This window comes from Heterodontus francisci, chromosome 8, assembly GCF_036365525.1.
Source record: "Heterodontus francisci isolate sHetFra1 chromosome 8, sHetFra1.hap1, whole genome shotgun sequence".
Classification (NCBI taxonomy): Eukaryota; Metazoa; Chordata; class Chondrichthyes; order Heterodontiformes; family Heterodontidae; genus Heterodontus; species Heterodontus francisci.
In genome coordinates, this window is record NC_090378.1 from 121,736,522 (window position 1) to 121,757,669 (window position 21,148).

General features: G+C 42.5%; 1 protein-coding gene across 1 annotated transcript in view; it reads right to left on the reverse strand.

Moving 5' to 3' along the window:
- The window catches only part of LOC137373259 (ral guanine nucleotide dissociation stimulator-like 1), a 59,362-nt gene that overhangs the window by 33,752 nt on the left and 4,462 nt on the right, over positions 1 to 21,148 (reverse strand). The window contains exons 3-6 of the mRNA XM_068038109.1: positions 15,666 to 15,871; positions 13,395 to 13,451; positions 6,256 to 6,449; positions 2,905 to 3,038 (exon numbers count right to left, since the gene is read on the reverse strand). Of these exons, the coding sequence (XP_067894210.1) occupies positions 2,905 to 3,038; positions 6,256 to 6,449; positions 13,395 to 13,451; positions 15,666 to 15,871 (591 nt within the window). The remainder of the gene's footprint in view (positions 1 to 2,904; positions 3,039 to 6,255; positions 6,450 to 13,394; positions 13,452 to 15,665; positions 15,872 to 21,148) is intronic.

Here is a 21,148-nt window from a genome sequence, read left to right on the forward strand (position 1 = left end):
ACATCGAAGGTGAGGATGTGCATTCCAGGGCCTGCTAAGGAAGATGCAATCCACAAGGGCCAGGACTGGTTAGACCAGCTGGTCACGTGACTCTCTCGCTATTCCAGCTTGTTCTTTTGAACTGGCCACAGAGAGTTTGAAGGCAGAGTGTCTGTTTGTTCCTGGACTGAGAAGATCTCTCTCCTATCTGCTCCCATCTCTTTCTCACAAGCCTCTGAATCCACTGAAGACATATGAACCCCAAAAGTGAAAAGTCTCCGACAGCGAACAAGGTTTAAGAAGAATACTGGGCCTCAACGAAAAGCAAGATCTGCCTACAGTCAAGGACTCTGCAGTGAGCTCAAAGAACCATAACAACAACTCTTCAGATATTGCCTCAAACTTTTCCACTTTATTTTTCTTCTACTCTTTTCTGTCTCTATTTGCATGTGTGTATCATATATGCATGTTAGCATGGGTGTGTCATGTATCCGTAGGCGTTAACTGAATTAGAGTTCATTTTTAAGTTTCAGAAATTTCAACTTTTCTTCTTTAAACCTGAGAAAGCCTGTTTGTGCTAGTTTCTTTGCCTTATAATTGGAAAGCAGTGAACAAGGATTCACCAAGGGGGCGCTAAAAAAACAGTGTTTTTAAAATTAAACCCTGTTATGGTAAGACCAGGTGAAGGCTGAGAGTGACCCCGAGACATTTCTCACTGGGTCATAATAATAGTTAAAGCTAAAAGACATGGTTTAACAGCGACCAAGTTTATGATGACCACATAGATATAGAAGGAGATATTTGCCTTGGCTGGTGGCACAAAATGTGCACTATTGGATTGGCTGCCCGCTAATATTGGGTGCTATGTATCACGGGTGGCCGATCCAATACCACACCTTTTGTGCCACCATTCGAGACAAATCTCTGCCCAGAATGTGCACAGACAAAGGGAAATCAAAGATTATTTTTGACCAGATTATCTACTCTTCACAAACCACAAATGCACAAATTAAAATGTTTGGTAGTACAAACTACAATCACTTTATTAACAGATGCAAAAGAACACCTCATCCTTCATACACTTGGTAGACATGCTCTTCAAATGAAAACCAAGATCACTGTCTGAACAGAAGCTTTGGGAAAGGCCAAAAATAAGGCAAGAGGGAACTTCAGTGGCTCCACCTTCAACATAGGAGACCCTCTCAAATAGATTCAAAAACACATAATCAGAAAAAAAGAATGATGGGTCCAAAAAAAACAATTTTAGGATGGGTGACTAAAAGCTTGGTCGAAGAGGTAGGTTTTAAGGAGGGTCATAAAGGGGCAGAGGGAGGCAAAGAGGCAAAAAAGGTTTAGAGAGGAAACTTGAGCATGGGACATCAGTGTAAAGGCCAGAGTTAGAGAAATGGTGAGGGGTTGAAAGAGCTCAGATGGATAGGAAGGGACAAACTGAAAGAAATTAAACACAAAGATGAGAAATTTAAACACTAGGCATTGGGAGACAGGGCTAGTGTTGGTCAATGAGGACAGGGATGATAGGGGAATGAGACCTTGTGCAGGATAGGATACAGACAGCAGAAATTTGGATTCTTGGGAGGCTGGACAGGAGAGCTTTGTAACAGTTGAATACGAAGATGACAAAGGCATGGATGATGGTCTTAGTGGAAGATGGGCTGAAGTATGAATGAAGGGAGGCAATGTTAGAGGTGGAAGTAAATTCTCTTTTTGATGGGTTTGAATGGGACACTTAGAATGTGGACAGTTTGGTTCCGCCAGGCGGCAGTTTCAGGTGGATATTGAAGAAAGGCAATGCCTTCAATCTTCCCCATGTTCAAAGGCAGGAAATTTCATGCACAACTGAATAATAAACTACCAGTCTAGCAGCACAATGGCAGTGGAGAGGTCAAGAGATATGGCAGGGAGGTAGAGTTAGCGTACATGTAGAAGCTAACCCTCATGTCTGCAGATGATATCGCTATGGGGCAGCATGTAGATGAGGAAAGGGAGTGGGTTAAGGGTGATAAACGTGCAGATACTTAGCTACCTGATCTGGGGGAGAGCTAACTTTGGTTAAAGGAACTCAATTTGTAGAATGCTTTTATTGAAAAAAAATTCCCCTCTTCCAAAATCCTCGAAATCTGAAAAGACTTGCATAAAGTAAGAGTTTCAGTTTATATTTACTATATTTCTAACTTAGATTATAAAAAGTTTTGTTGAAAAGTATTTCTAAAAAAATTTTCTTTGAGAAGCAGATCATGGGTGATAACTTTAACAACCTGCCCATAGGAAACTGCTGGGATGGGGTGAAAGGTTGGTTTTGCAACCTGCTCAGTTGTACTGTCCATTGAAATCTGTCAGATCAACCTCATCACAATCATATCCCATTCAAACTGATTGGTTGCATTTCGACATGTTTAACATGTTATATCATTGTAATGATACGTTTGCCAAGCTTTTTCACAGAAGCTGGAATCAGGTTTTATCTGCAAATTTAAAAAAAAATGCACTGGCCTGCTCATATTTGTTACAATTTTTATCTCAACTCTGAACATTGTCGCTTTAATCGTGAACTATTACTTATCCATCGTGCAGAAGCCCAGTATTGCATGTTGCAATAAGGGGTTTTCAGTCTTCTCCCAAGCTACTTATTTCACATGACATTCATATTCAGAAAAACGAAGAAGGCTGTTGAAGTTTTCACTGACAGACATTCCAATCTTCATACTGAAGTCACATGTCAAACATGTTTTGAAGTCTTAGAACGCTGCATTGTGAAGTGAACTCTGAGTTATCGAGACTAATGGAGCACTAATAGTACTAATGATGTGAAGAGAGATCAGAATGCTTACTGCAGACTGAAACATCACAGTTAGAGTAATTGAGTAACTGGACCGACAAAATGGTCTCAAATTCTTCTTTACTCACAGCATCCATATATGTCAGTTGTTCTGCAACTAGGCCTGATGGGAAGGAGAAGATATCCTGTTTATCTTCAACTTCCTCGACCTTTGCATCGCCCTCCTCACCCCGGTTGAACATGATCTTTCCATGGTAACTATCTGTGCAAATTGAAAAAAGAACATTTATTTTGTGCCCAAAGTTCACAGCACTTAACTAAAACATCTAACAAAAGAATTGGCTCAAACTTGCGTGATTGGAAATTGTTCACTGCTTTAAAAATGTTCTTACTTCTGTATTTTTTAATCTAGATTTGGTAAAATTAGTATTGTACAATATGTCAGTCAAAGCCTCTTAATGAGAGCACTGAAGTGGCAAGAAAACAATTTTGTTTATTGATGCGTCCCCATTAAGCAGACACAATGGACGGGGAAGTAATCTCTGCCTGATCAAATCTTCCAACTGATTTAACAGTTCTTGTTTCAAAAATAACCTTGCAATACAGTAAGTCACAGAGTATAACAATAATACCATTGACAGCAACAGCTGAAGAGGAAATTACCCAGAAAGTTACAAGAGAAGGCAGGGGAATGGAACTGAGGGAATTGCTTTTTCAGAGAGCCAGTGCAAACACGATGGGCTGAATGGTCTCCTTTAGCACTGGAACAATTCTGTGAATCAGACGATAATGCAACCTCAAGCGGAAGATGAACTCCGCAGGATTTGCTCTTGTGTATTAAATAATGGTAATCCCTTGAATTGAGGTTGGGGTTTGGAGAGGGAGAGGTAAACTTTTCTTGGGTCCCTTCCAGAAGTGCAGTGATGTGTTGGAAGGGCCTCTGCGATACTTGGACAGATTTAGACTTTACAAAAAGTTGAAATTTGAGTGGAAAATAAGAATTTGGCACAAAAGACAAAAAGGAACCTCTTCCAATCAACATCAGCACAGCACTCACTCCATGATTTATTTCTAATCAAATTAACTGAAATATGAATTCTGAAGTAATTTCAAAAATCCAAAAGGAAACCCAACTGAACTTCAAAACCATTGGACAGAGTCTGCATGAACTCATGGGTGTCGTGAATTAGTTTACTTCAGATTACTGTTCAAAATGAAAAGTTTGACACAACATGCCCAAATGAACTCTTGGCTGCATCACTATCCCATTCAGAACTGATTCTTTCATTTGTGCAGACATATTATTCGGAGTGCTTCCATTTTTTTGTTAAATTTTGACGATTTGTGTTTTAAAACTGAAAAGGAGTCCATGTATGGTTTTTTTAAAACAAGGGTCACTGAGAGGTCTGGATTATAAAAAGTTACTGGAATTATCTTCAAATAATTACCCAGCAGGGGTTGTTTTTGACTTGGAGAAAGACATTCACAAAGGAGGAACAGCTCAAGATTGATAGGGGTCAGGAAGCTTGATTCTTGTGACATTGGTTTTGCTTTCACTTTGGACTGTGAGTTGGGATGTGGACAATGGTTTGAAAAGGCAGTTGGAGTAAAGGAACTTGCCAAGGAAGCAACACCCAGTTCACTCTGTTCCAGCTCTTTGAAAAAGCATGCCAGTTTTCCATCTCTTGAGAAGCTGAGAAGCAAGTGTAAGAAACCTCCTGAAACCTGTGACTGCAGTTTCCCTGGAAAGCCTGCCCATACTAATCTTCAACGCTGCCTGACAAGAACTGTTTTAGGAAGATCCCAGTGACAGCTGTTTACCCATATTTGGGACGCCAAACCAGAAAAGGACTTCTGACAACTTTTCATATCGTCCCTGTTTTTCTTCAAGGGTTAGCAAGTCTATTGGCCAACGCATTCTTTTTTGTTCTTTTGGACAAGAGGTGTGTGTGTGTGTGTGTGTGTGTGTGTGTGTGTGTGTGTGTGTGTGTGTGTGTGTGTGTGTGTGTGTGTGTGTGTGTGTGTGTGTGTGTGTGTGTGTGTGTGTGTGTGAGTGTGTGTGTGTGAGAGAGAGTGTGTGTGTGTGTGAGTGTGTGTGTGTGTGTGAGTGTGTGTGTGTGTGAGTGTGTGTGTGAGAGAGTGTGTGTGTGTGTGTGTGAGTGTGTGTGTGTGTGTGTGTGAGTGTGTGTGTGTGTGTGTGTGTGTGAGTGTGTGTGTGTGTGTGAGTGTGTGTGTGTGTGTGTGAGTGTGTGTGTGTGTGTGTGTGTGTGTGAGTGTGTGTGTGAGTGAGTGTGTGTGTGAGTGTGTGTGTGTGAGTGTGTGAGTGTGTGTGCGTGTGCGAGATAGAGGGAGGTGGGTGGGTGGCACTAATAAAAAAAGCGAGCATTTATATTTTGATCTGTGTGTTTATGCTTTGATTCATTACTAATTAAGACTTGTTTTATAATAAACTAATCATTTTGTTGTTTATTAAAGAAACCTGGTTGCTGTGTTTTATTCTGGGATAAAAATGGAGTCTATGATTGACCGTATCGGAAAGTGGGAAAAAATGTAAATATATGTTGTGACCTGTGGAGAAGGGGAACTAGAATAAACAGTGCACTCCTCCCACCTCGGCCGTTACAATATTCAATTGGTAATTCTGCAACACTGGGATGTTTTTACTATAATTAGTACAAATGGCTAAAATGGTGCTGATGTAGCCACATGTTTGGCACCTCGGTGATTTCCATTTGACAACACTGATCTAAAAGACCATTGGTGAATTTAGTGGCAAAATGTCATTATACCAATTTCATTAATTTCATCAAAATCCATTGCATAATTAAATTATCTTATCTTTCATAGTGACTCAAATACTCAATACCTTTGATTGCCATTAAGCCATGGAATTAACGATTCAACTGGCAGCAATTCAAGCTATTTATAAAGATGCTTCACTTTGAGACACAGAAATTACAACACAGAAGGCAGTCAGTTGGCCAAAGTTGCCTGTGCTGGTCCTTAACTCTCAACTGGATCCATCAACTGCAATTTCATTTTCCTGTCCTGCTTCCCAGATCCTGTTATATTGTTCAAATGATGATCCAATTCACTCTTAAATGATGTTATTTGAGGTAAAGCATTCCACACTATAATAACTCGTCATTTAAAAAAACTCTTCTAACTGGTTCCTTTGTCCTGCTGCAATAGTTTAAATGTAACATCAAAAGCTGACTGGTGAGATTTGCAATACAGTAAAAAAACAGATTCTCTTTTGAAGGAATGGAATTTGGAGTAAGAGTGTTTCTGGCTCTTATGTTACTCTACCTGCATGGTGTAATATAACTTCTCAGTGATGAATTGAAAATAAGCTCCAGAATTGCAATTGCAGCCATCATCAAAAAAGGGGAACATATCTCCCCCAGTCCCACCCTCCACCTCCATAGCTTTTAAAATTGAAACAACTTTTTTCATTGCTACACAAAGATTAATCTTACTGTCCAGCTCCTGTGCTGCCAAATCTTGCTGCTGAAATTGTTCGAGGAGTTGGTGGGCACGTTTCTCCAGGTCCGAGCCTGGCATCGTCTGCCTCAGGTGTTCAAGAAGCTTCTGCAGGCACGTGTAATTTGGCACCTCGCAGAAGTCTTCAGAGCACAGATCCAGCCAGGCTCGCAGAACTGAGGTGATTGCACTAGAAATATACATGCAAGATAGAGTCAGTAACTGTTTTTCAGGGGAAGCAAAAATGTTTAGAAATAAAATTCTAATTGGCAATTTGGAACCTTCTAATACTGTAATTTTAAACTCAATAAATTAAGGCTGTTTCTTTTTAATTTATTCTTGGGATAAGGGTGTCACTAGCAAGGCCAGTATTTATTGCCCATTCCTAGTTGCCCTGAGAAGGTGGTGCTGAGCTACTTTCTTGAACTGCAGCAGTTCATGTGGTGAAGATACTCCCACAGTGCCATCAGGTAGGGAGCTCCAGAAGTTTGACCCAATGACGCTGAAGGAACGGCAATATAAATCCAAGTCAGGATGAAGTTTGACTTGGAAAGGGACTTGGAGGTAATGGTGCTCCCAAGTTTTCATCTTTGGAGGTTACATATATGAGCCTTGGGGCTCATATAAAATTATTTTGCATGCATTTGAAGATACTTATAGAAACAGGTCTTGGGGTTCGGATTTGGCTTTCTCCAACAGTAAGGCAGAAGTGGGTTACAAAAAGATCTTTATAAACCTTCAACAATATTCAAACAGGACAAACCAAGCAAATAAAAAATATAAGTATAAAAATAACTTGGTTGCTTGGGCTCTGAGGGTTAGATCACCAAGACTTGGACACCCCTATAATAGAGGACAGTCAGGCCGAGTTTTTTTTTTATTAGAACATTACAGCGCAGTACAGGCCCTTCGGCCCTCGATGTTGCGCCGACCTGTGAAACCATCTGACCTACACTATTCCATTTTCATCCATATGTCTATCCAATGACCACTTAAATGCCCTTAAAGTTGGCGAATCTACTACTGCTGCAGGCAGGGCGTTCCACGCCCCTACTACTCTCTGAGTAAAGAAACTACCTCTCACATCTGTCCTATATCTATCGCCCCTCAACTTGAAGCTATGTCCCCTCGTGTTTGCCATCACCATCCGAGGAAAAAGGCTCTCACTATCCACCCTGTCCAACCCTCTGATTATCTTATATGTCTCTATTAAGTCACCTCTCCTCCTCCTTCTCTCCAACGAAAACAACCTCAAGTCCCTCAGCCTTTCCTCGTAAGACCTTCCCTCCATACCAGGCAACATCCTAGTAAATCTCCTCTGCACCCTTTCCATAGCTTCCACATCCTTCCTATAATGCGGTGACCAGAACTGCACGCAATACTCCAGGTGCGGTCTCACCAGAGTTTTGTACAGCTGCAGCATGACCTCGTGGCTCCGAAACTCGACCCCCCTACTAATAAAAGCTAACACACCATATGCCTTCTTAACAGCCCTATTAACCTGGTTAGCAACCTTCAGGGATTTATGCACCTGGACACCAAGATCTCTCTGTTCATCTACACTACCAAGAATCTTCCCATTAGCCCAGTACTCTGCATTCCTGTTACTCCTTCCAAAGTGAATCACCTCACACTTTTCCGCATTAAACTCCAATTGCCATCTCTCAGCCCAGCTCTGCAGCCTATCTATGTCCCTCTGTACCCGACAACATCCTTCGGCACTATCCACAACTCCACCGACCTTAGTGTCATCTGCAAATTTACTAACCCACCCTTCTACACCCTCTTCCAGGTCATTTATAAAAATGACAAACAGCAGTGGCCCCAAAACAGATCCTTGCAGTACACCACTAGTAACTAAACTCCAGGATGAACATTTGCCATCAACCACCACCCTCTGTCTTCTTTCAGCTAGCCAATTTCTGATCCAAAGCTCTAAATCACCTTCAACCCCATACTTCCATATTTTCTGCAATAGCCTACCGTGGGGAACCTTATCAAACGCCTTACTGAAATCCATATACACCACATCCACTGCTTTACCCTCATCCACCTGTTTGGTCACCTTCTCGAAAAACTCAACAAGGTTTGTGAGGCACGACCTACCCTTCACAAAACTGTGCTGACTATCTCTAATGAACTTATTCTTTTCAAGATGATTATAAATCCTGTCTCTTATAACCTTTTCCAACATTTTACCCACAACCGAAGTAAGGCTCACAGGTCTATAATTACCAGGGCTGTCTCTACTCCCCTTCTTGAACAAGGGGACAACATTTGCTATCCTCCAGTCTTCCGGCACTATTCCTGTCGACAATGACGACATAAAGATCAAGGACAAAGGCTCTGCAATCTCCTCCCTAGCTTCCCAGAGAATCCTAGGATAAATCCCATCTGGCCCAGGGGACTTATCTATTTTCACACTTTCCAAAATTGCTAACACCTCCTCCTTGTGAACCTCAATCCCATCTAGCCTCGTAGCCTGAATCTCAGTATTCTCAACAACATTTTCTTTCTCTACTGTAAATACTGACGCAAAATATTCATTTAACACTTCCCCTATCTCCTCTGATTCCACACACAACTTCCCACTACTATCCTTGATTGGCCCTAATCTAACTCTAGTCATTCTTTTATTCCTGATATACCTATAGAAAGCCTTAGGGTTTTCCCTGATCCGATCCACCAATGACTTCTCGTGTCCTCTCCTTGCTCTTCTTAGCTCTCCCTTTAGATCCTTCGTAGCTAGCTTGTAGCTCTCAAGCGCCCTAACTGAGCCTTCACGTCTCATCCTAACATAGGCCTTCTTCTTCCTCTTGACAAGCGCTTCAACTTCTTTAGTAAACCACGGCTCCCTCGCACGACAACTTCCTCCCTGCCTCACAGGTACATACTTATCAAGGACACACAGTAGCTGCTCCTTGAATAAGCTCCACATTTCGATTGTTCCCATCCCCTGCAGTTTCCTTCCCCATCCTACGCATCCTAAATCTTGCCTAGTCGCATCATAATTTCCTTTCCCCCAGTTATAATTCTTGCCCTGCGGTATATACCTGTCCCTGCCCATCGCTAAGGTAAACCTAACCGAATTGTGATCACTATCACCAAAGTGCTCACCTACATCTAAATCTAACACCTGGCCGGGTTCATTTCCCAGTACCAAATCCAATGTGGCATCGCCCCTGGTTGGCCTGTCTACATACTGTGTCAGAAAACCCTCCTGCACACACTGGACAAAAACTGACCCATCTCAAGTACTCGAACTATAGTATTTCCAGTCGATATTTGGAAAGTTAAAGTCCCCCATAACAACTACCCTGTTACTCTCGCCCCTGTCGAGAATCATCTTCGCTATCCTTTCCTCTACATCTCTGGAACTATTCGGAGGTCTATAAAAGACTCCCAACAGGGTAACCTCACCTCTCCTGTTTCTAACCTCGGCCCATACTACCTCAGTAGACGAGTCCTCAAACGTCCTTTCTGTCGCTGTAATACTCTCCTTGATTAACAATGCCACACCCCCCCCTCTTTTACCATCTTCTCTGTTCTTACTGAAACATCTAAATCCCGGAATCTGCAACATCCATTCCTGCCCCGCTCTACCCATGTCTCCGAAATGGCCACTACATCGAGATCCCAGGTACCAACCCATGCTGCAAGCTCTCCCACCTTATTCCGGATGCTCCTGGCGTTGAAATAGACACACTTTAAACCAGGTTCTTGCTTGCCAGTGCCCTCTTGCGTCCTTGTAACCATATCCCTGACCTCACTACTCTCAACATCCTGTACACTGGCACTACAATTTAGGTTCCCATTCCCCTGCTGAATTAGTTTAAACCCCCCCGAAGAGCACTAGCAAACCTCCCCCCCAGGATATTGGTACCCCTCTGGTTCAGGTGAAGACCATCCTGTTTGTAGAGGTCCCACCTACCCCAGAAAGAGCCCCAATTATCCAGGAAACCAAAACCCTCCCTCCTGCACCATCCCTGCAGCCACGTGTTCAACTCCTCTCTCTCCCTATTCCTCCCTATTAGATATAAGGATATCTAATGAGATGCTCCAATATGGTCAGCTTGCCACTCACTTTCAGCTCCTTGTTTAGTACTGGTGACCATATAGCATTACTTACCAGGCAGTTTAATTGGTCTTGTCATAAAAAATGAACAGAAGAGGACATCAGTTGTACAGTGAAGCCATGACAACACTGAAATAGCACCTTTAACATAATATAACATCCCACAGGAGGTTAATCACACAAAACCCGATACCAAGCCAAAGGAGGACATATTAGGATAGGTGACCAAAAGCTTGGCCAGTGAATGATTTGTCATGAGCTTCTTAAAGGAGAGAGGTGGAGATGTTTGCAGGGGACGGGAATTATGCAATTTATGGCCTAATCAGCTGAAAACCATACCAATGGTGGGGAAAAGGAAGTGAGAAATATACAACAGGCCAGAGTTGGTGGAAAATATAGATTTCCAAGAGAGATTTGGAGCTTCAGGGGATTACAGAGATGGGGAGGGGTGAGGCCGTGGAGGGATTTTAACATAAAAGTGAGAATTATCAATAAAAAATCAAACTGAGGCATTGGTGGACCAGGAGACAATGTAGGTCAGTGAACACAGGAGTGATGGGACTTGATGCAAACTAGGATATGGACAGAGTTCTAAATGACATGAAGTTTATGGATGGGGTATGTGACAGGCACTTCATATTTTGCCAAGAATAAGCTCCAAAAGCAAACTATTCTTCACGCAATTAGCAAACAATTTACTTGCAACAATTGAGACTTAGTGAGACTGACAGTGCTGTTCCAGTAACACATAGTTTCACTTCTACAGACTCTTGCCACTACTGGGTACAGATGAAATTGTATTTTAAAAGTTGCATATATAACATATCTATTCTAATTACACAGCAATTCCATATTCTGTGGACCATCATACAGGCACATGGGCTCTACTGAGACTAACTGATTCCATTCCTATTAAACTAGCAGGCAGAGGATGTTGTGGGGTGGGTGGGGGGTGCAGTAGTCTGCAGTGTCACATGCAGTAAAAGACTGGCACTGTTCAAAGAAAAAGATGCCTCATATTTGTCGAAATATTTTGCACTGCAGGAACTGTCTTCACATCATCTGAATTCAGTGCAACAGCATTGAAGTCAGATGGCACAGATTAAATTCAGGGATTAAAACTCTTTTACATCAGTTCCAAAACCTTGATGGTCCACATTTTTAAGGCTGCTGAATCATGTTGGCTATCAAAACATACAGATTATGAAATGAAGTACTATAATTCTTGCAAACATTGGTATGCACTTCAGTGAAGACAGCTGCATTACCAAAAGCTTGTTCAAAGACGTAGGTTTTAAAGAGTGTCTTAGAAAAGGAGAGAAGCTTAGAGTGGGAATTTCAGAACTTAGGGCCCAGAGAGCTGAAGGCATGGCTGCTAATGGAAGGATAAAGGAAACTGGAGATGCACAAGAGGGTAGAATTGGAGGAACACAGGAATTCCAGTATTGGACTTGAGGAGGCTGCAGAGATAGAAGGGCAAGGCCATGGAAATTTTAAAGTTTTTGGGCGGCGAGTTAACTTTGTTAAAGAAAACAGCATCTCTAGGTTAAAACACACTGGAAACATGACCCGAAGAAGAAGCCAGGGTTCATTTGTTATGTCAAGGAAGCCTCTCTATCTTAACCATTTTCATACTTCTTTAGGAGGACACATTACATAGACTTGAATAAACACTCAACCAGTAACCCTCCAGAAAAAGTTTAAAAAGAAAAATCAATTCAAAAGATCACGACTCCAAGACGGTACCCTATGAACAACATCCCAGGTGACAATAAATTACTAAGTTAAAGAGGCTCTACCCTGCTGACTCACAATGTGTAGAATTTAATCTGTACTGTGCAGTCTAGAAAATTTGGCCCAAAGCACTCTTCTGTAGTCCCACTGGACTAAAGTCTCCATCTCCAATGCATACATACAAACATACGAATTAGTAGCAGGAGTATTCGGCCCCTTGAGCCTGCTCCAGATTTGATTAGATCATGACTGATCAAGCTCATTATGGAGCACTGCTCATGCAACGTGCATCGCAGACACAACTTAACGTTTGATCGAGAACACCAATGTATCAAGCATTTCTCATAATGCACATCCTCCAATTATCACCGAAGCTGAATACATATTTGCAATTATGGGCTGTTTCTAGGAAAGATATTTGAATGCATTTTCTTTCCTTCCTCTCTATTAGCTCTGAGTTTAGTTAATGAGCTGTACAGACCAGAATAATCCTGGGTTTAATCCCAGGCCTCTACTCAGTTAACTGACCAGATCCAGGGCACTAAAATGATCACAGCAATCTTGTGGGGTGCAAAAACTTAACCAGGGTTCCTGTTCATCTCTGATGATTTATGCAGAATTGCATGGATGTGATGCTGTCTGCTGTCAAATACCATTGAAAGCTTTTAACTATCACAATTTGAACATGAGTAACCATTACTTGGACAAAGTACTTGACTTCATGAATTCAGGAGCCAGATGGGCAAGTTAGATTATGGCACAATGCAAAACATTCAATGGCAACAGAATGGGAGTTCTGCCAAAGCCATGATACCAGGAACAAGTCACACTCTAGATGTATGATTGCACTAAATGGCGATTTATTTTTTCAAACTTTCACAGGAAGTACGCAGGACACCGTAGTGAGAGCGGCTTGGCGGGAGCGGGTTGGGGGATGCAAAAAGCGAGGGGGCAGGAGGAGCGAAAGCCATTTCTTTTACTCTGGGTGTTTAGTCCAGAATTGTCAATCTGAGGTAATCAACTCAAGACCTTGATATTGAAGGGCAAGAAATTTTCTGTTGAAGAGTTTTGGATGTTTTGTGCTGATCCAATATTTTTTTAACTCTATGATCTTTCGGAATAATGTAAATATTAGAGAGGCAGTCAAGCAGCTTCTTTAATGTGATTGCTATGGTCTGGCAGGGTGTTCACTGTACTGCTATGGGATGCCTTCATGAGGAAGTTCCTATATAAATTTACAGGAACTGCTGGCTCTCCAGCAATTTCCTTTCACATTACTGTATTCTGAATGAAGCATACTTCAGTCACACATCGGGCTGAACTTACTTTCTTGTTTCAGGAGACCTTTGTTCATCATTTTCCTCCCAGTCACACTCTCCATACCTGCAATTGGTCATAAAAGATAAATTAAGTCATTTTAAACAACTATTTGATCCATAATTGGCTGTCAAACATTAAAAAAACACTGAAGATACAGATTCAGTATTTCAAACCTTAATCAGCTAGTTTTGTTCAAACTTTTCACTTTAACTCTGATTTAGCATGTTACAACACTATCTTGAAATATCATTACCTTTGCACAGTTTTTACCTGATTATGTGCCTACTCTGCCTGCACCTGTTTGCCCAATGATACACAAATCTTCAAGAAAACATATTTATGGAAAGCCTTGTGGGGAGAGAGGAGTGGGGTGTAGCATGGTTACATCATTTCCAAGTTTAGAATTATTGAATCGTACAGTATAGGATGAGGCCATTCAGCCGACCGTACTTGTACTCGGCTCTTTGAGACAGCTTTTCCAATTAGTCTCACTCTTTCCCACACATCGACAATGTTTTCCTTTTCAACTATAGATCTGACATTGTTGGCGGCGAGGCCTTGAGGCGACTCCCCCCCTGCCCCCCGCCAATTGGCGATAGAACCTAAATTTAAATATTTTTGTACAATTCATGAATTAAATACTTACTTTCTCCCACCGTCCATTCCGGTGCCATATTGGAGCCGGCGGCCGTCACTCCCGTGCCATCGGATCTCCATCCGGTGATGTAAGGTGGGACACTGATGGGGAGGTGGGAGCAGGTACGTTACTCAGTGCGGGACGGGGATGGGGTGGGGGGAGTGGGGTAAAACTAATTTCATTGGTCTAGTGGTTGACGGGAAGGGGTAAAGTTTAAAGTTGATGAACTTTGGAGGGGGGAAGGTCGGAGCACAAGTTAAGTGTTTTGTGAGGTGGGGGGAGAGGGCAGGTAATGAATTTTATGATTGTTTTTAATGCCGTTGCTGGAGGTGAAGTGCCCACACCCTCTACGTCATAGGGGGTGGATGGTCCACCCACTCCATATTAATGAGCCTCCACACGAAATATCATGGTCCGTCCCCAGCAATGACATCAGGTGCCACCGTGCAGGCGCCAATGCCATTTTTCAAGGGCCAAAAAGTCCTGACAGATCATTTACATTGTTAAAGGTGCCAGTGTGTGAAAAATAAAAATAAAAATTGTAATCTCACTTTGAATCCACTCTTCCACCCGCCAACGAGTACGCAATATATAAATTGCCCGATCTCCCCTAAACAAACTTTTATTCTGATACCAAACTTTCCGCCCTGAACTTTGTTACCTTTGACCCTCATCCCATTCCCACCATCCCCTCAGCCGATAGTCGGAGGTTTCCCCACTCCAACCCCCTCCTGCCCTGAAAATTTCACTCCTCCCCTCCTCCACACCAGTGTTACGCCTTGGATCTCCGAATGGAGATCCGAAGGCGTGGGATTTCCGTCAGTTGACCAGAATATCGGCGTGGGATGGCTGTCACGATGAGGTAAGTAATTATTCTTCCGTTCTAATTTATTTACATATGTTAATGCGGTTTTTTTTGCTGAGCGGTGAGGGAGGGCCGTCCTGAGGCCTCGTCGCTGCCGGTAAAATGGCGCAGGGCCTTCCCGGATTCGAGGTTTATGTCGCGCCTCTCCCGGAAGGATTTTTTGAGCTTCCCTGCGATGACCCCCGACATGGTGGGCGGGGGGGGGGGGGGCGGCGGTGGTCAGTAAAATTCAGCCCGATGGGTCCAAAACAGTCACAAATTTTTCCTCTTTAAAAAGTATCTTACACAAATGCTTGAGAATATAAAAGGAAGTCACAGACTATGAGATTTTAACATTTTTCCATATTGAACACTAGAATAGTCGTGTATTGCTTGTGAATTCGGGTAAAAACGTAAATACGTGCAAAGACCAAATGTAGTGGGCACAATCTTTTGTTAGCCTTCAAATAACTTCTGTCTAACTGAGTCTACAGCCAGGAATGTACCAATGTTTGTTGCAAGGCATCAGTAAGGAATGGACTGTACGTCATTTCACTAAAGAGCAATGAAAGAAGAAGTGTTTAGATGGTATTGTACCAGGAGAGCTTCCATGCAGTAAAGCATTGCCCTTCTTCTCAAAAACTGGGAGGGACACCCAGCCCATGAGCAGTGAACTTTGACACTTGCAATAGATGGTCCTCAGTAATTCCTATCCAGATTGGTAGATTCATGATATGAAAATAACCTGACTGAAGAATCCTGTCATTGCCATTAAACAAAGATTATTTGCTCTCACCTGTCCAGCAGCAGATCCAATACAGCTTCTGGAGAAGCAAATGCTCGGTATGTTGACAAAAAGATTCTGGTATAATTCGAATCACCGTCTCCAGAAGCTGTCAACAAATTGTTTACAAGCTGTTGTAACGTGCCGGCCTTTATTGCACGGATCTTTTTTGTTGCCTGACTGCTGGTGTGACCTGGAGGAACTTGGTCTCCTTCCACCTACAGGGTGTTGAAAAACAAATTAGTGCAATGCAACAAAAGATATCGCAACAACAACTTGCATTTCTATAGCATCTCTGACATAGTAAAAACATTCCAAGGTACTTCACAGGAATGGAAACAGGCAAAAATTGACAGCAAGCCACATGAAGAGGTAATAGGACACATCACCAAAAGCTTGGTTAAAAAGATCTATTTTCAGGAGTGTCTGACAGGAGAAGAGAGGTGGAGAGGCAGAGAGGTTTTGTGAGGGAATTCCAGGGCTTTGGGACAAGGCAGCTGAAAGCATGGTCGCCAACAATGAAATTCAGGGATGCACAAGAGGCTAGAATTGGAGGAGCATCACATACCTGTGTGTTTCAGAGCTGGAGGAGGATACAGAGATAGGAAGGAAATCCATCAGAATATGGACCCTTTCACTCTTACTGGAAAGGAACTGGTCATTTCATGTATTAGTGAAATGATCTCCTTTAACAGTTAAAGTTGAAACATTACAGACACATGACTGGTTTTCAGGTGATTGCATTCCTTTGTACTCAAGTACACCAACAGCTCTAGGTTAACTCCCAAGCTTTTGAAAAGAAAAAACAAACAGCTCCCCTCTTGACACAGAACAAGAATATCCCAGGCTCAAAGCTGTTCAGTTGGAGCAGTAATAGCAGTATTACAATTAACTTCAGGAATGGCGGGGGGAAGGGGAGGGGGAGAAAGAGCAGCTTGGAATCATAGTGATTGCAATCCAGCAATTCTCTCTGAAAAGTATGCATTTTCATAAGACAAGTCCAGGATTGGACCTGCTGCAATACCCCTGCGCCCCCACCTGGTTGAATGGACTGTCAATGCCGTATTCAGGCTGACGCCTGGATGTGGTACCAGTGGGTAGCTGGCCTGTGGTACATCCAGAAAGGGGAACTTAATTTTGACATCAAACTGAACGTTGAATTCCAATCATCTTCACAATTTTATGATTTTCCTTGAAGTTTTTTTTTTCATTGAACAGTGATTTCAGGAGAATTGGTCTTCAGGGGGGTTACTACAGGTGATAATGTGGGAATGGAATGATCATTGGAGTCAGCCAGCCATTAACCTGGGATGTTTCAACTTGAACTGTCCGTGTCAGTTTAGCTCTCACACAGTAATGTCCACCGACTTCTCCCGGCTGACTCCTCAATGTCAGTAATCAACAGAAAGACACAAAATTCAAAATTTATTTGTGATTTATTTCAAATCCATCCTTGCTTTTCTGTCTTTTCTTCAACATAAAGGAAGGAGAACTGGTACTGAGAGCTCTATGCAGTTTACTAAATCAGATATTGTGGAGTTATGTGCATTGCAATGTCGCTCGCCTTCTGCAAACTCAAAACACCAGCTTTAGTCAAATCACATCTATTCCTTCAGTCAATAAACACTTTACACCACCAGATTAATCACACATTACTTACCAATAATCGTGCACATATTTATTCCTGCAGCTTGCTCTTTTACTCTCGAGTAATCAGTCTTGTATTTCTTAGTGCACTTGCAATCAGCCTCAGTTTCTGTTAAAACTATTTTTTCATACAGGCTCATCTAAAAGTCAGGATCATGCAATTTTTCTTCCAGGAAACCACTGATCTCCCCACTGTTACCTATTCTATAGTAAGTGCAACTGGGTATGTGGCTAAAATTATACGCATTTTGAGTAAGAACAGAAAATGTCACAAACACACAGTGGGTCAGTCAATGACAAGCCTGGACAATATCCAGGCTTAGGCTGATAAGTGGCAAGTAACATTCGCACCAGGCAATGACCATCTCCCCTTGACATTCAACTGCATTATGATCGTCGAATCCCCCACTATCAACAACCTGTGGGTTACCATTGACCAGAAACTGAACTGGAGTAGCGATATAAATACCGTGGCTACAAGATCAGGACAGAGGCTAGGAATCCTGCAGCAAGTAACTCACCTCCTGACTCCCCAAAGCCTGTCCATCATCTACAAGGCACAAGTCAGGAGTGTAATGGAATACTCTCCACTTGCCAGGATGGGTGCATCTCCAACAACACTTAAGAAGCTCAACACCATCTAGGACAAAGCAGCCCCCCTTGATTGGCACATCATCCACAAACATTCACTCCCTCCACCACCGACGCACAGTGACAGCAATGTGCACCATCTAGAAGATGCACTGCACCAATGCACCAAGACTCCTTAGCCAGCACCTACCAAACCTGTGACCTTGATCACCTGGAAGGACAAGGGCAGCAAATGCTTGGGAACACCACCACCTGCAAATTCCCCTCCAAGCCACACACCATCCTGATTTGGAACTATATCGCCATTCCTTCACGGTCGTTGGGTAAAAATCCTGGAATTTCCTTCCTAACAGCACTGTGGGTCTACCTACCCCACATGGACTGCAGTGGTTCAAAAAGGCAGCTCACCACCACCTTCTCATGGGCAATTAGGGATGGGCAATTAAATACTGGCCTAGCCAACAATACCCACATCCTATGAATGAATTTTAAAAAGGCATGACTTTTCCACCAGGGAGCGCATTGAATACCAAGTTTTGAGTGAATGGTATCGGGGGGCGCGTGCATACCCATACCTTTATATCAGGTGCACCTGGAGTGTGACTTCATGTCTAGACTGCTAACTGTAGGTGTTGTCCATAGTTTGCCTGCAGACAGAGTTGACCTACTCCTGGGGAATGATTTGGCCAGAGCAAAGGTAGAAGCTTCTCCAGGAGGGAGAGAAAAAACAAGTGAAGTTAAAATGTCAGAACAGTTGCTGGAAAAGTTTCCAGGAATTTTTCCTTCATACTTCGTGACACGAGCAATGGCTAAACAAGTTCCATTGTCAGAGGTAAAATTGGCACCCGAATATCTGAAACTTTCTTTGGGGAGTTGGGTAATCTGAAGGAAATGTTCAGTAAGTCTTCCTTGATCAAGGCTCAGTAAGCCGTTCCAGAATTAAATAAAGTGGCACAATCCACTCTAACTCTAGCTGAGGCAAAATGAGTTCCAGGAGGTTACTATATTAAAGATGGGGTTCTGCTGAGGAACTGGAGACCTCCTCACAGACCTGTGAACGAAGATAGTGGCACCGCCCAAATATCAGCAGGAACTATTAAGGATAGCCCATGAACTTCCTATAGTGGGACATGTGGGGATCCGGAAGACCCAATCACATATATGTCAACTTTCTACTGACCAGATTGTTCCAAGGAAGTGATGCAGTTTTGTAAAACTTACCATATGTGCCAGATTGTGGGAAAACCACAACCTGCCATAAAACCAGCACCTCTAATTCCATACCAGTTATTGGGGAACAATTTAGTAGGGTGTTGGTATCCTGTGTAGTGTCTTAACCGAAAACAGAAGTGGAATATCAATATATACTGTCATGTAGACCCCCACCTGCCAAGAATGAGGCTTTTGATTTTGTCATATGAACATTGATTTTAAACTGTTGCTGGAGTGAAGAAATAACGTGTTTGAAGGTCACCAGAAATCTGGCTGGAAGAACATTTGCATACTAAGATACAGTGCTTGGAGAGACAAAGGAATTAATCACCGATTCAATTAACAGAGATTGGTGTGACAACGGTTCCACATCTCGTTGGTAAGAGATATCATTACACCCCATTCCCCCCCCACCCCACCACGAGATCTTTGAAGTCCACAAACCTCACAGGAGAGACTGTTCCAAATAACGAGCTAGTCAGATGACTAACCTGCTGGGCAACCTGGGTTTTTTGAAATGTCAAACAACAGAGAAAGGAACAGAAGGCAATTTTGAAGAGGAACCTGGAATAAGAAAGCCTCTCTCTCCTGGCTGTCTCTCTCACCTTCTCCCAAGCCACCGGACCCATGGAAGACACGTAAACCTCAAGACAGAAAAGACTCCTACACATTGGAACAAGTTGAAGCGTGACTTCAGGCGCAACGAATTGCAAGACTTCCTGGCAACCAAAGACTCCACATTGAACTTAAAGGATGGTAACCACCAGATATTGCCTCAAGCTTTTCCTCTTTATTCCTTCCATCTGCGTGTGTGTTTATCATGTATGCATGCTCGCATTGTCACGTCGCATATTCGTAGTTAACTGCATTAGAGTTTAAGATTAATAAACTTCTGCCTTTCTTGTTTAAATCTAAAGAAACCTGTTTGATTTCTTTGCCTTACAATTGGAGCAGTGAACAAGGATTCACTAAGGGAGAGCTATTTTAAAGGTATTTTAAAATTAAACCCTGATACGGATAAACCAGGCAAAGGCTGAGAGGGAACCCCTAGACCCCTTCTCACCTGGTCGTAACAATACTCACTATCATGGATATGGCTACTCAGTTCCCAGAGACCATACTTTGAGAACAATTTCTGCTAAGGTAGTGGTAGAGAAGTTAACCCAGTTCTTCACTAGATATGGATTACTGATTGAAATTCAGTTGGATCAAGGTTCCAATTTTATGTCTAAATTTTTTCAGGAAGTGATGTGTAAATTGGGTATAACACAGTTAAAGTCTTCAGCTTACCACCCACAGACATAGGAACTTTCAAAAGGTACCATCAGACACTCAAAACGATGATCAGGGCGTAATATCATGGTTGGGATAAAGGGATAGAATTTCCTTGGTTTGCTACTAGGGATGCGCCTAATGAGTCAACCAGTTTCAGGTCTTTTGAATTAGTTTATGGACATGAGATAAGAGGTCCTCTAAAACTAATTAAAGAAAAGTTTTTAGAACAGAGGGATGAATATTCCGTGTTCCATTACATATCCGTGTCTGGGAACAGCTCATGAGAGCCTGCAAAGTGGTTCAGGAACACTTTAAAGCTTCCCAAATGACCATGAAGAAATGGACAGACAAGCATGCCAAGACCCGAACATTTCAAACAGGGAATGAGGTATTAATATTCCTGCCTTTACAGAGTGAACCGCTGAAAGCACGGTTCAGTGATCCACATAAAGTAGTCAGGAGAATTGGTAAAGTAAATTATTTGATTGACACCCCAGATCACTGGAAAAAGAATCGGCTGTGTAATATCAATATATGAACATGCGAACATATGAATAAGGAGCAGACGTAGGCCATTCGGCCCCTCGAGCCTGCTCCACCTTTCAATAAGATCATGGCTGATCTGTTTGTATCTCGAATTCCACACTCCCATCTACCCACGATAACCTTTGATTCCCTTGCCCAACAAGAATTCATCTAGTTCCACCTCAAAAATATTCAATGACTCCGCCTTCACCACCTTCAGAGACAGAGAGTTCTAAAGTCACACT